Here is a 14,419-nt window from a genome sequence, read left to right on the forward strand (position 1 = left end):
GAGAGTGAGGTTCCAGTGTGTTCAAGCTGCGTGGATGGTCTTATTCACAAATGAAATGGTTTGAATCCACTTTCACTTAATTCACATTAAAGGATGGTTTTATTTCTGAGTGACAGTATTCACATAGCCATTTAACTAAAGCACTTCAGTTTTTCCCTTCACTTAAGCCAGGCGAGCTTTCTTGCTTTGTCTCTAGCAGACAAGACCACAGCAGGTCTACCACATAAGTACCTGCTGGCCCAACATACTGTCATTCACAAGAGATACCATCTTTGGTTTAAACTCAATTTGACAATGTTTGGAATCTAAAGGCTTAACATTACTTCAAGGTTTGCAGTCTTGTGCCTTAGTAGTAGCTTTACCAGCTATTGTTCACCTATGGCAGGTACTAGTTAAAGTCTGGTAAACGRAGTGCCTGGCACTGAAGCCTGTGCTGCAGACACACTGAGTGATGTGGGCCCCATGAAACAATGTGCTATCCCAGCTGGCAAACATTTATTTAAATTACATTGCCAGATAACTCTGTGAGCCTTTAGCCATGCAATTCCTATTAATGCAAGTTGAAGGCACTCATCTCATACAAATATCTGTGCATAGAGGCAGTGCAGGAACTTCAAAGAGAGATAATTATTTTCCAGATGCATAAGGAATCAAAATAAATGTTCTTGTTAGACTGTCAGAGTCTTCCTGAACCTCTTCTTCAGTCTAATATTTGACTTTAATTTAAATACATGCCTTTCATTTGCTGAGATTGTGGTCTTCTCTGCAGCACATTCCTAAAGTAGACTTTTATTAGCCCATGACAGCTCAGGGCCCTGTGCCATGCATTACTCATGAGTTGATCCCTGGACCTGACTTTTCTGTGGAAAAGGTGGTTGTCCATATTTTTAGTAACACTTGCCATAGATAAGTTCTCCTCTGAATAAGAATAAATGTTTGCCATATATTTACCAATTGATCAAGTGAGCCATATTTCTGCTCTTACCTAGGGAAGACTATATTTTTTCATAGTTCAAGCCCTGCAGGTTTTTCACCTCTTTTCTGTCTGGAAGATTTCACATGTTCTCAAGCAATTCTGTCTGCCCCTTCTTGAGACTGCTGATTGTCAGGGAAATTTTGTCATCCCACCCTTTAGTCATTTTTGTGTGGTGCACCTAACCTGCAAAGGTCCAATACTGTCCTGGACAATGACCAAAAAAGCAGAGCTAAAATTCCTGAGAGTCAGACTTTGAAAGTGGCTTTTAAGAACACATTATTGAGCTCTGAATTTGCTGATCTTACTGGTGAAAAATAAAAAAGATMGTACATCATTCAGACTAATGATACAAAATGACAGAAACAATATTGTGCAAAGTGCATTTTTACTGCTGCTTTTGAATTTGGAAATATCAAGACGTGCTAAAGAAAACTAGGGAAGACAGTAGGTGAGTTAAGGAAGCTGTGTACTGTGTGACTGTAATGGAGCAGGAATAACCAGGGTCAACTGGAACTATCCACAGAAATGAGAACCTCATCTATATTCAGGCAGGTTGAAGAAACTGGACCTCCTGCTTTTGAAGAAGAAAAGATTAAGAGGCAATCTAATTGGAAAGGTCATATTCCCTTCAGAGTGCTGTGTAATAGGACATAATGAAGCTTCCTAAGTTAAACTAATGTAAAACACTGAGAAAAAAAAGGACAGCCCAAGCTCTAAAAGCATACTTCTTAGCTAGGCTTCGATATAGACTAGTTTTGCAATGAAACATTGCCCATGCTCTGAATCTTGTCCTTTTAATGAGTGGCAAATGCCAATATTTGGAAGGTCAAGTACATGTTTTCCAGGCATAAATAACTCTCTGCTTTTTATGAACTTTTCTTAAGGATTTCTTAAGGATTTGGCATAAGTTATGCTTACCRTATGCAGGAATAGGCTGAACCGTATTCTGCAAACACCATGGACAACAGAYAAGAGCTACCAGTTTTAGTGATGGAGAAACTCAAGTACTTAGCCAAAAACCACGGGGAATCAAATACAGAATCTGAAATGCTCAACTTCTTAAAGCTCAGCAGCCTTAGATATCTGTATATGCTTCTCTCAGATTCTCCTATTTTCTCATCTAAAGCTATGTCTTGACTGCTCAGTTTAGCATGAGGGCCTGTGTCCATACTCCATGCACTGAGCTCTGCATGTCCCCTCTATCCCGTGTGGTGGCCTTTCACCTCTGGTGCAAGCTGTCTTCTGAACAGTGTCCAGCCATGGGCTTGCAGAGTGTAAGCTGTCACAGAGCTGCACAACATGTAAGTACATAAGTACTCTAAAAATTTGCAAAAGGCTAAAATTTGAGGCCCTAGACACACACCTGGGCTGTGCCAGTGTGGCAGGCATACCTTTTATTGGAGGTGACTGGTATCCTCCAGCCTTTGATCTGGCTAAGCTCTGTATCAGAGATCTCAATCTGCAGGGGAAGCCGGGGAACCCAGACAGTCACTTCTAGTTGGGTGGTAAAATGCTCGTAAGTGAAGTTAACTATAGTATCCACTTTGCTTTTCATTTCCTTGCCGTTGACAAAGATGGAGTCGCATCTGTTAGAAACCTTTAAAAAAAAAAAGAGAGGGGAAAAAAAAAGATTAATTAGGAAATGAATAAACATTCTTGAGAAGCACAAGGAATTACAAATCCATCCAAAGATAATGCTAATAATATGAGTCATGCATATTGTATTTCCAATTTTTTTTAATTAGTTACAAATAGTGGAAAATGTACCCCAGGGAAATAGTTCTGCCTTCCGCACCGGATACTACTCAGACTACAGAAATAATCTCAGGATGTTATATAACCTCTGTCAGTCTTTTATACTAGGCAAATTAAACTCTGCRTGAATCAAACTCCGTGTACACCAGAGTTTATGTTTACAACTTGCTTAAAAAAACTGGAAAAGATGGAGCCATATGTTAGTAAGAAAACGAATGACTCAGAACCATAAAACAGAATCTTTTTCTTTCAGCACTGCACTGCTTAAAGATGAAGATCCCCTTATGGCTCATGAGCRGAACTGTAACAGAAACATTAATTTTTAGAACTTCTCAGTAGTCATTTTAACAAAATATATTCATAGTTGCTTTGTGTCATTGTATGGAAATGTTGCCAAATCGAGTACTGTAGAGCAGGTGGGCTGTGTATTACAACTTGTCTGCCCTCTTGGTTTCAGGGTCCTTTGGCACAAAATCAAGGCTCTGGAGCACAGATCTTATTTTTGAAACAATCCAACACAAAAAGATCCTGCATCCTGGAAAGATGGAGCTCCGTTCTTGGTGAGGCATGTTTTATATATTTGTGTGTGCTTGTGTATATATATATATATATATATATATATATATATATGTATATGTATATGTATATATGTATGTGAATGTATAAAGATTTGCATTCTGCTTTGAACTAAGATGTGATAGTCTCCAACAGATTCCATGTACTAAGGCTTTAATCTGTTAAACCCAAGTCTCCTGACACGTTGTTGAGTTACTGAAACGGACTTCATTTTCACGTCAGGACTATTCTGTGTCATGTTATATAATGTACTGAGACTCAGACCTGAAGGGATTCTGGCAAAGTCAGTGATCAGATCCTGGTTTAGTGGAGTCATGTAGTCTTCAGTGGGGAATACGATGAACCAAAGGTTAATTTTGCTCTGTAAATGTACCTCAAATCATGTCTGGTTTTAAAAGAAGTTAGATACAAAGAAGAGCTATAGAAAATATCTAGCAGACCTTTTATCTTAAGTCTAGCCCTCACATATGACTAAAATGTTATTCTTTAAACCCCTGGTAACATCATGTGGAATAACACTATTTTTCTTGATTTCTAACACGGTAAGTTACTGTTAGATAGGCAGTGTCTCGTGCTCTGCTACCATATGGAGAACATCTAAGTAAAAATATTTTACCTCTGTGGATCCTATAATTCTTTTAAAATTTATATGCAACTTGGCTATGATTCAGCTACTTCAGAACAAATGAAAACAAACAATCCTTATGGTGATCATTAAATGGCAAGTTTTATTTCCAGAGTTATGATGATGATGTTACAGTAACTCCTAAGCCAAGAAAGGAAGGAAAAACATTTGGGCAATACTGTGCTAATTTATCTGTTGGTATGGATCCAATGAATGCTGACACTATCAAGTGACTGTTTTACACTTAGTGAGACCTATCTTATTTTGATACAATAGCTAAACTTTTCACATTGTCCCTTTTATAACATCACTGTGCAACTAATGTCACAGTTCTGACATTAATTATTTGATAACAACCTCACTAACAAAATTGACAAGTTTTTTTTTTATTCTCTTTAGGGAAAAAAAAAAAAAAAAACACTGCTTGATGTTTTCCTCTATGGAAACATGCAATACCAATATATGAAAGAAACAGCTGCATTTCCACATTTGCCATTTTCAGGCCAGTTTCACAGATCCTAATTAATGTGCTGAAACTGCAATCAATTAGGTTTTTGCAAAGGGACTAAGCCAGGTTACCAGGGATAGACAAAAGAAACTAAGTCTTCTGAAGATAAAGCTCCTTCCACATCAACGCTTAATGAGTACAGGAATTAAAAAAAAAAAAAAAAAAAAAAAGGAAAAAAAAATAAAGCTATCTGATAAAGAGCTTAAAATGGACTCCAGGCGCAGTAGTATCACAAATGACATGGAGCACACTCAGAATCCCTGTTTCCCCCTCATAATATGTCACAAGTGTGTCTGGGAAATTTAAGCACATTAATCAAGCCCATTAATTGAATGAGCAGCTGAGATTCTAAATCATAAAGCCCACATCTACGGCGCTTTGTGAGAATTAATACAAGACAGAAACAATTAAGAAAACTCAAAGAGAGGAGGATAAATATCAAGACCTACCTGATCAGGAGAATAACTAATATCGGACACGACAGAGGCTAATATTTTAATTTCTCTTCTTGGTGTTTAAAACAGTCATGTATTTTGTCAGCAGGCAAGAAAGGTGCTAAATCAGGGAAATGAGATATGGAATTCAGCTGTAGCTTTTTACAAGCTATCAGGCTTGGCTTGCAAATCTCATACGTTTCATGTTTATACGGGCCATCCAGTCACTTGCACTTACCAAGAGGTAACTATAATTCAGAGCATATAACTGTGCTATAGAGGTTGACCCAATGACCTTGTGTAAAGTTTGCAGCTCCCACCGCTTTCACTGATGTGTATCTTCTAGAAAATCATCTGTCCGTGATAAGAAAATGTGGAGAGATGAATTATTCTTTTCCCAGCTCCCTATTAAGCGCTTGAGTTTACACTACYAGGTACAAGCCAACCTAGAAATCTAATGGAAAATTTTGGTTGCATAGATAGCAGTGAAAGCCTCAGCACTCGCTGAGTCTAGCTGCTAGCCCATGAGGAGGAAGCATGTGAAGCCATGACCACCGTTAGCCACACCAGCTGTGTTAATGCTCGCTTGAGCAAGCCTCTCCATGTTAGATCTGTAGCATTTAACCTCAGAACTCCTACACTCATTAAACCTTTGTGCCATTGTTAATTCCCTTGAAAACAGCCTGTTCCAACTCCTTGCACCCAAAATTAATTTCATCCAGTTCTCAGCCGAAAGCAGTGGCTTCATGTTAAGCGCAGTCTAGGTGGTCTGCCAGTGAGGAGGGAAAGCTGTGGAGCTTTGTGGCCTCCAAGAGTATTTGGCTTATGGGAGGCCAGTCCCCCCTTCTGTGTTTTCCCCTCACTTTCTCCCCTTTTAAGGCTAATCCATGCTTTTATAGTGGACCCGTAGCTCCCAGAGAGGCACGTCAGCATGCTGAAACGTAGCTCGTAGGAACTTCTGCTAAGGTTGGGGAGCACATCCATGTGCACAGGAAGATCTACTAGGGGGTAGTGTGGTCATTTAGGGAAAGCTGCAYTACCAGTGACTTTGTGATTTGTATAGAGCTGCTGGTATACATCCGAGGAAAGGAAAGGAGCAAATGCTCCTGGAAGAACTATCTCCTGCAAAGACTCCATAGTAAGAGTGGAGCAAAACCTTCTAGCGCCATCTCCTAACTCCAAATGCACAAACCAGAGCTGTAAAACAGGCTGCCACTCTCCACTGTCAATTGCCTGCCAAAAAAAWCAGAAAATGCTATTTGAGACAGTTTGCACGAAGGGCAGGATGGCCAGCTCTCTGCACTGGTGTTTGGGTCAAGAGAAGGAGAGCTGCAATTAACCTTTCTGGGCTTTGAAGCAGGTACTTGGCTCCAATCCCCACAAGTAATTCTAAAAAGCACAATTTCCCCTGTACAACCTGCCAGAGCCTCCTCATTTTAGACTGAGCAAGTACAAAAGTAGGCAGCAATCCACGGGAGTAATTGGGAAGCCATTTGATGTTCAGGTCACCAAGGGTTTAGGTACCCTTTGACTGAGCAGGTATAAAAAAGAATTGAACAGACAAGAAAACAAATAAAACTAGTTGCTGGTTAAGCTGTACAGTTTTATAGACCTGCTTTATTCAAAAATCTTTTGCTTTACCTTCATCTTGTAGGGCAGTTAAAAAGGAGAATGAATTAGAGACAACAGCAATAACAGAAAGCAAGCAAAACCCTTGTAGATGGGAATTTAGTGATGGGCATTTAGTGAAGAAATATCAGAGTTAATACTGTACGCAACACCAGGCTGTCATGTTAYATTTTTCATTGGTATTTTCCCCCCCMCACACACACATGCAAAACAAAAACACGCTGCTGTTTTTKCAGCAYGTGGTTTAGCAGAGTGCTACACCAGTCCATTSCGATATCAAGGGAAGTCGGGGCCCAAATGATTTTAAACCAGGGATTGAATTTCCCTTGAAATGGCCAGGTGAGGTGAAATCRCCCTAGTGAGATGGCTGCTCACCTCTGAAAATGTATCATGCACGTGTAGTGAGAGTTGTTAGACTGCTTTGAATCATGCAGCTTGTATACTGTTTTCATATAACATTATTATTCACTGATGACAAGAAACACCCATCCCTAGTGTTGGCTAGTGCTTGACTTAAACTTTGCTATTGCTTCCAAGTAGGCAACAAACATCAGAATATAGCTCAAAGGATATAAACCCTTATATCTGAAACTACAGCAGTTATTCCAGGGCGTAGTATGTGGAGAACTAATTTGCCAATAAAAACAAATTAACTTGAAAGGAGTGTTTCGAAAGTGACACTTCCAAGGCTATTTTGCACATGTCTAAAATTAAAAGGGAGTAAAACGTCTGTTTTCTTTGGGTTCAATGTCAACATCATGTCATTTGCCTTCCTCTACTCTGCGTGTTCTTAAGCCACCATTGCCTCAAACTGTTTGGCGACRATATTTGCAGACTCCAGTGCAAATAATTAGCCGGGCAGGGAGGGAGGAGGCAGGAATATTTCCAGACTTACCTGCTTGGGAAAATACCTGCTTGGAGAGGAAGTTTAAATAAATGTACAGTAAAACTAGGAGGCCAGATGTCATGCTTGGATAAGTACAACCCAAGCGCTGCTTTGAAGGTTGTGTTGGGGTTGCAAATCAGTGCATGGGGCTCAGAGGGCTCCTCCTCCCTGGGACCTTGCTACCTCCCTGCATCCCGATGGGCAGCACATCCTGCACTGCAGAGCAACCCGGCTTGGTGTGTGATGCAGAGGAGCTGGAAAGAGGATTGAAATGAAGAGTCTTTGTCCAGGAAAGAAAGAGTTCGAAAAGCAGAAAATAAACCAAAGTAGGTTCAAGAGACTAGAAGAGCATAGTGGGCTGAGGTATAGGCTTATGGAGGAGCTTATCACTTGCTCAGATGCTCAGATCTCTGCATGGACAACGTGAGGCCACATTAATACCAGCTCAGCAGCAATTAGCACAGTAGAATGAGTGACACCCTATTGTTTTAYTAAGAAGCCTCTGTTGTTTTTCTCTGTCACCATTTAACATTACTGATGAAGAGAAGCATGTTATTGAAAGAGGGAGAGATGCGAGTAGCTCCAGCCTATAATGATGTGAAAGGGTATTTGAAGCCTTAGAGTCCTTTTACCTTTTAACCCCCCCTCATTGAAATGCACTGAACTAGAGGGAAGGACAGCATGGAAGACATTAACATTTCGGTTTAACAATAGAGACAATTACAGTGGCTTAGAAAAGGTGCAATGATCCATGAATGTACAATGAGAATTTAAAAACCTGCTGTACTGAATGAAGTGTGAACTATTCAAAAACTGTTGATCTATGCAAAATTATTAAACAACACATGAGATCTGCCAGGATTTCGGTCCCAGGTGCAGAACAGCTGCTCTCATTCACGCTGCACACAGGCATTCCRGCTGGGGATGAGGAGTTTAGCGGGTGCATAGGTTCAAAGAGGGTGGCTGRGGATGGGGGGGACAAAGAAGGTGGGTGAGCTTAGATATTCCAGCCTGCTGCTCGGCGTGACAAAACTCAGGCTGAGTAATACCCACTCTGCCTCCACAGCGGTGCTGCAGCTGCTAGGAAGGGCAGATGTTCAGGCATTTCATTCTTATTGATGGTGTAAATGCTGCTGSGGGGAAGGGGGGAGCAGCTAACATGGTTCCTGCTGAAATGTTTTCAGCTCCATGCTCAAAGTCCTTTTGATAATCAGGAGAGCTTCTAACTATCTTTTTTTTTTTTTTTTTCCACCAAAATCAAAGTAAGGAAGTCTGCAGAAATTAAAAGGTAACATTTCTGTTCTCCCTACTGCTTTTATCATCATGTGCAGACTGAGACATAGAAATCATTGTTATGGGACAGATTAAGGCCGTATTAAGACACTGACATCTCTGGAAGACAAGTGAATGCCTTTGTTCACATTACCTGGAATAGATGGTGGTTGGTCCACCAGGCTTGTCAGCACAAGGAGAAATTACATTTGATGCCAGCAACTAAGAAATAGGGCTGGCTACGCTGCTATTGGTCTTAGCAACGACATCTCTGCAATCGGCTGCAAAAGCAGATGGAGACTTCACTTTGACATGGGAGAGAAGAATGGGATATAAGTGTTAGGCAATACAGCCTTTTTCTAGGTTTCATCCAACAGCCATTGAAGAAAATGAGACTTTCTGCTGATTTACTGGCCTCAGACCAGGCGCTCTAAAGGATGCTAGAACTTCACTGTCAATCGTAAACCAGTGACAGCCAGCAGTGGCATGACTTTCATATAAGGAGATGTTTAAGCAATGTTTGCTGAGAGGCTGGAGTTTTGTTTTCTTTTTTATAGTATAGTTCAAGCTGTATGGACAAACTGCAGTGATCTTGATGGAGTGGCAGTCCCCTTGCCAGGATGCAGAGGAGTAGATGCACATGAAACTTAGCTCCTGTGGTTTAAGCTCATTTAAACCTCAGCACAGGTTATGTTTTGAGCAGAGCTTCAGGCATACTCTTCATTCAGCCACTSCTTCTGCTGATAACGTGGGGCAGAGCTCAGAGCAGTAAATCCTTCCTCTTTGTCCATTTGTGGTCGAAGTTGCACCAGGCCCATCTTGTTCCCTGAGTTACTATTTCTCTTAAGCAATCCCACGTGCAGTTCAGCATGGTTTCCACCTGTCTTGTCACCGTGRTGCAGGTGACAAACACCTCTGTGAAGCTCACGTCCTCCCCAGCCAGGCCTGCCTGGCTCAAGACAAACATCGTCACCGTCCACTGGGATAAAAGTCCTTTCACGGGCACAAACTCTAAACACATGTTTGTATGAGGTGGTTTGCTTAAGTTTTTGATCCTTAAACTTCATTGGATTAGGCATTACCAGCGCTTGTTGGCTTAAGGAAGCATCCAGATACTTCATATTCATCAGCTGCTGTCCCAGAAGGGATTAAGAGCTGTTTATCTAGTGAAACCCCAGCATATGGTGCCAGGGCTTTCTTGCACCAGCTCTAATTGCAAACACTGAACTTGTTCTGTAGAAACTGCTAATTAGGTGAAGCTAACACATATGTTTAAGCTATAAGCCATAGTGGGGTTTTCTCCTTTTTTTTTTGCACTTGAATTACTCCCACAAACGGGGCTGAAGGTTGACAGAATAATTTACACATTGCTTAGAAGAGAACAAGGGGGAAGTATTCAGGCAGCTATAACATACTTCAGTCCCACTGAAGTTCTTTGCAAAATAATGGGCTTAAAAAGTAATCTTCTGTGTACTAAGTAAACTTAGCATTCATGATTCATGGCTCTAATCCCTGTGACTGAAATTTAGGATCTAAGGCTCCATGAAATTAAAAGAAAAAGAAACAATTACATGCGTATGCCTTCAATTTCATGTGTTGCATACCCATTCAGTTTTTCCAATGACATTTTAAGATGGGAAATAGAGATTTCTAAACAATGCCTAATTCAAAAAAAAAAAAAAGAAAACAAACCAAAAAAAACAGGTCTGTTGAAACTGCTGAAGCTCCTGGTTTCTCCAGGTTGCACTGGGACGTAAGTCACCCCCACATTGTCCCACCTGCCAACAAATAGTCCACAAACAAAGCTTGTGCGCTTAACAGAGTATTAGGAGTAATGTCTTAAGTGAGGAATGTCAGGCCCACTGATCTAGCCTTTAATCTTGCAACTGTAATGAAGGTGTATGCCATCCTTATCCCAAAGGAACATTTGGAAACCAGGAAAAAAAAAAAATCCCAAAAGARCTTTTACATACACAGYAGTACACTGCTGTTCTGCAAAGAAAACTTTGGTCCTGTGCCTAGATTTTAGCGTTTCTACATTCTTAAGTCTTCCCAGATAGTTTTTAGTCTCTGAGCAACAAATAATTAATTAATTAGTAATTAAAAAAAAAGGGGAAAAAGGAGAGATATGCAGGCAGCAAATAGAGCTAAACAAAAATAAAACAAAACAAAAAAAAGAGTGTAGATTATAAAGGATGGTGCAATTTCCCCACATACACAAAATGCTCTAAACAATTGCTTTATATTGCTAGATCACACATCGTACTGCACTACCACAGTCCAGCTGTAACTCTTTTTAGAGGAGGGCCCATAGAACCAGTATTGGTGCCACAATACTCCTAGGTATTGTGTGTAGCAGAAAAACACTTCCTAAATGATGACAGTATTGTAATAATACAAGTGGCCTTATTTATAGCACAGGGAGAAATAAGAAAAAGAAAGCAAGAGACATAAGAAAAAATGTTCTGACTACAGGAGAGCTATAGTGATGATAAAAATGGGAGAAGGTCCAACATCTGTCATCATCTCCAAACCTGCCTTGACCTCTTAAATGATTTTCAGACATCCTGATTGCTTGGGAAAGTAAAAGAAGAAAGAGTGCATGGCCAAGGAGCCCAGCAGAGAGCCCTAAGCTACCTCCAAAGGGCTCCCTTGAGCCGTACGTGTCCAATCCAACTATGTCTGCTGCCCAACAGTGCTTCTTGCACAAGTCCACTGCRTATTGTGCGAGCCCACCCACCATGTACTGCACTGGGCCATGCAATGGTCCCAGCTCTGGCTCCTGCAGAGCTGCATGMAGTGAATAACCTTGGACAATCACTCAAGGAAACAGAAGGAGGTTCTTTAAGATGAATGCACTGGAAAAAAAAAAAAGGTCTCAGTCTATCAAAAATATGGCTAGATATCTACTTGAGTGTACCGTCTTGGGGCTCTTCAAATTGTCGGAAAGTGAGTGAATGACACAGCAGCTCTTTTCCAAGAAAATATTTCTTCTCTCTTTAATGTCAGAATGACACAGCCATGACATGCAGCTTAACTCCTTATTGCAAAGGCCTAGATTTGCCTCTTTCTCTACTTAACAGATTCTAAGACTGTGCTAAAGATGGTGTGGGTGACTTTTGACTTAGCTTCACCTTAGAAACTTAAATTCCCCATAAAAGAATTGAAGGATTATTACCACAGCATATACTTACATACATAAGCTGCACCTCAGTGAGCTGGAGTCCCTTGAAAATAACACAGTCATTTGAAAACAGGTCCRTGCATAATGTGCTGTTCCTTCCCTTCCTTCTCCTAAAACGGCTGCACACCTGCAAATCCTCCTACTCCTAGCAGGGGGCTCTTGCTAGATGACAGGAGGAGGAAGCCAAGAGAAGAAGAGAGGAAGCTCAGGGGCAGAAGGAAGAGCTTCAATGTGATCGGATGGCAACGGAGTCATAGGGAGCCCTAGGGCCAAGTTCTCCTCCTGGTAGCCACATGGGCACAGCAGTCGCAGCGGGGTCTACAGAGAGCTCCTGAGTTATAAGCATGAAACTATGATGACTTCTGAATCACAGTAACAGCTGCATTTTGCCTTCTCCAACTGGAACAGAAGAGCCGTGACTTGTTCCTCGGGTGCGGGAAGAAGCAGGGAGCGGAACAGACCAAATCCTGCAGGATTTGAGCTGAGGAGCAGCCCAGGCGGGAGAACACTCTGTGTGCAGCCTGTCTGTTGTCATCTGTTACTCGACTTCTACTGTGTCAATAAATCCAAACGCCAACAAGGGAGAAGGCAGCACATCTTGGCTCCATGAGCTGTGCAGAACAAGAACATGCCTGGTGTGACTGTAATGCAACTACTCGGCCACTCTACTGACGGCAAGGAGCATGTTGTGCTCAAGATGGGCTGTCTGCTCGTTTACATGCACAGATGATACAGGTGGTCTCTGTCTAGTGGGTCTGCARGACTAAGGCCATTGGCATCTCCTGCTAAGCTTTCCCACCTCTTCTGTTTTGTAAGTGTGTTAGAGCTCTCTTGACCTTCAACAGTCTTCCACTGTCAGCAAGGGATGGAGCTACGGAGAACAGCATTGCCAAGGGTGACATCCTTCCCCACACATTTTAGGCTCATTACTACCCAAACACGCAATTCAACTACACACGACAAGTACTACCCACAAGCCAATGAACGTGACTGCATTACTTGACTCTAGAGCTTTTCTGCTAGTTTTTCTCTATATTTTAGAAAGAAAAATTAACTGTCACAATCCTTTTTTTTTTTCTTTTAATCAATAAGGGAACAGAGCTAATTAATAACAACATACTGCACTTGCGTAGCAGACCACAGAGCATTCTCTTCACAAAAGGATTTTTAGAAACTTTCTAATCATGGTGGGAACAACTGTCCAAATTGTGACATTTTCCATGACACAAAAGCTACCTTTTTCCACACAGTTCTTCGAAACTCTGACTTATCAGAATCAACAGCTTGTTTGCTACTGACTTTAAATTAAAGGCAGAGATTGTCAGGAGAATTAGGGTAGAGCAACCTGACTTCTTCTCCACCGCTCTCTTTATTGGATCATCTTTGCTCRAAGGTCCAGGAGATCTCAGTGAACTAAGCTTATTTCTCACCAAATTAAGATGCTGTTGAAATGCAGCTCCAAATGAGTGTGCTCCCTATTTATCAGCCGTCTCTCCATCTACAGCTGTAGTGCATGTACTCTCATGAACTCTATCTAAATGCCAAGACAGATCTGTAAAGCTCTCAAGCTCCCCTGCTCAATCTGGGCAAAAATAGACATTACAACTCATGCATGAAAGATAAGTGACAAATCGGAGAAGTCTGCCTTAAGTTTTCCGTTGTACTTTTGGATTTTTCTCTTTTGGGTTGTTTTTTATGCCTTCCCTTAGGGCTGTCTAGATACAGATGAATGTGCCCCAGTCAAAGAATATAAAAACAGGGAACAAGGGGAAAAAAAAAAAAAAAAAGCTTGCTTTCTTTTCTTAAAGATATACCAATCCACTGCATCACAAGACACATATATCTAAAAGCTACACACAGCATAAAAATACATCCCAGCCCTCAGAATCACAGAAAACATATGAATCCATTTGGCTATTTTACTAGCAACAGTAATTTCTTTTTCCTAAGCAGAGGGCCTAGAGGCACATTATACACTTAATGGGAAGTGTACTCAAACAACACTGTAAACAGCAGAGAAAGAAATCGGGAACGGTCACTTGGTTATTTGTATGTCTTCTTTATATTTGTTAGTGGTGCCACATTTGCAAAAACACACGTGTATTCCCTAAGAGGCTCTGGTAATACGGGTTTATTTAATAATTGTGCTAATGATATCACTAGTGTGGGTCTGGAGGAGAGATGTTGCTGCTCTCCCTGTTTGGAGGGAGAATTCAACCTGGTGCAGAGTGGGATTTACACTGAAGGCCGTAAATTTGCTGGTGTTAATGCAGTGCTTACACACATCACACTACTGAATGCACACAGCGCTAGACAATGAAAAAAAAGAGGAACTTTCAGGCTGTGTCAAGAAAGGAAACGCCGTCTCATTAGAAGTGATGCTGTGTTCAAAAGGCCTAGGAAAAAAAGACAGGGAAAGGGTATGTTCAAAAGGCCTAGGAAAAGAGACAGACAGGGAAAGCAAAATGGAAATAAATCATACTATATAAACAGTAATAAATAATACATAATGCTAAGAAATCCTAGCACAGAGCAGGATGACAACTCTGCAAATACCTCATCTAGCTGTACATT

At 41.0% G+C, this 14,419-nt stretch overlaps 1 protein-coding gene across 1 annotated transcript in view; it reads right to left on the bottom strand.

The window, feature by feature from the left end:
- The window catches only part of LOC112945954 (transmembrane protein 132B-like), a 20,786-nt gene extending 8,897 nt beyond the window's left edge, over positions 1–11,889 (bottom strand). The window contains exons 1-2 of the mRNA XM_026037706.1: positions 11,856–11,889; positions 2,368–2,573 (exon numbers count right to left, since the gene is read on the bottom strand). Coding sequence (XP_025893491.1) covers positions 2,368–2,573; positions 11,856–11,861 — 212 coding nt within the window. The 5' untranslated portion in view covers positions 11,862–11,889. The remainder of the gene's footprint in view (positions 1–2,367; positions 2,574–11,855) is intronic.
- Positions 11,890–14,419: the final 2,530 nt, after the last annotated feature.

Source organism: Nothoprocta perdicaria, unplaced genomic scaffold (genome assembly GCF_003342845.1).
Source record: "Nothoprocta perdicaria isolate Ctin4 unplaced genomic scaffold, notPer1 scaffold_2, whole genome shotgun sequence".
Taxonomy (NCBI): domain Eukaryota; kingdom Metazoa; phylum Chordata; class Aves; order Tinamiformes; family Tinamidae; genus Nothoprocta; species Nothoprocta perdicaria.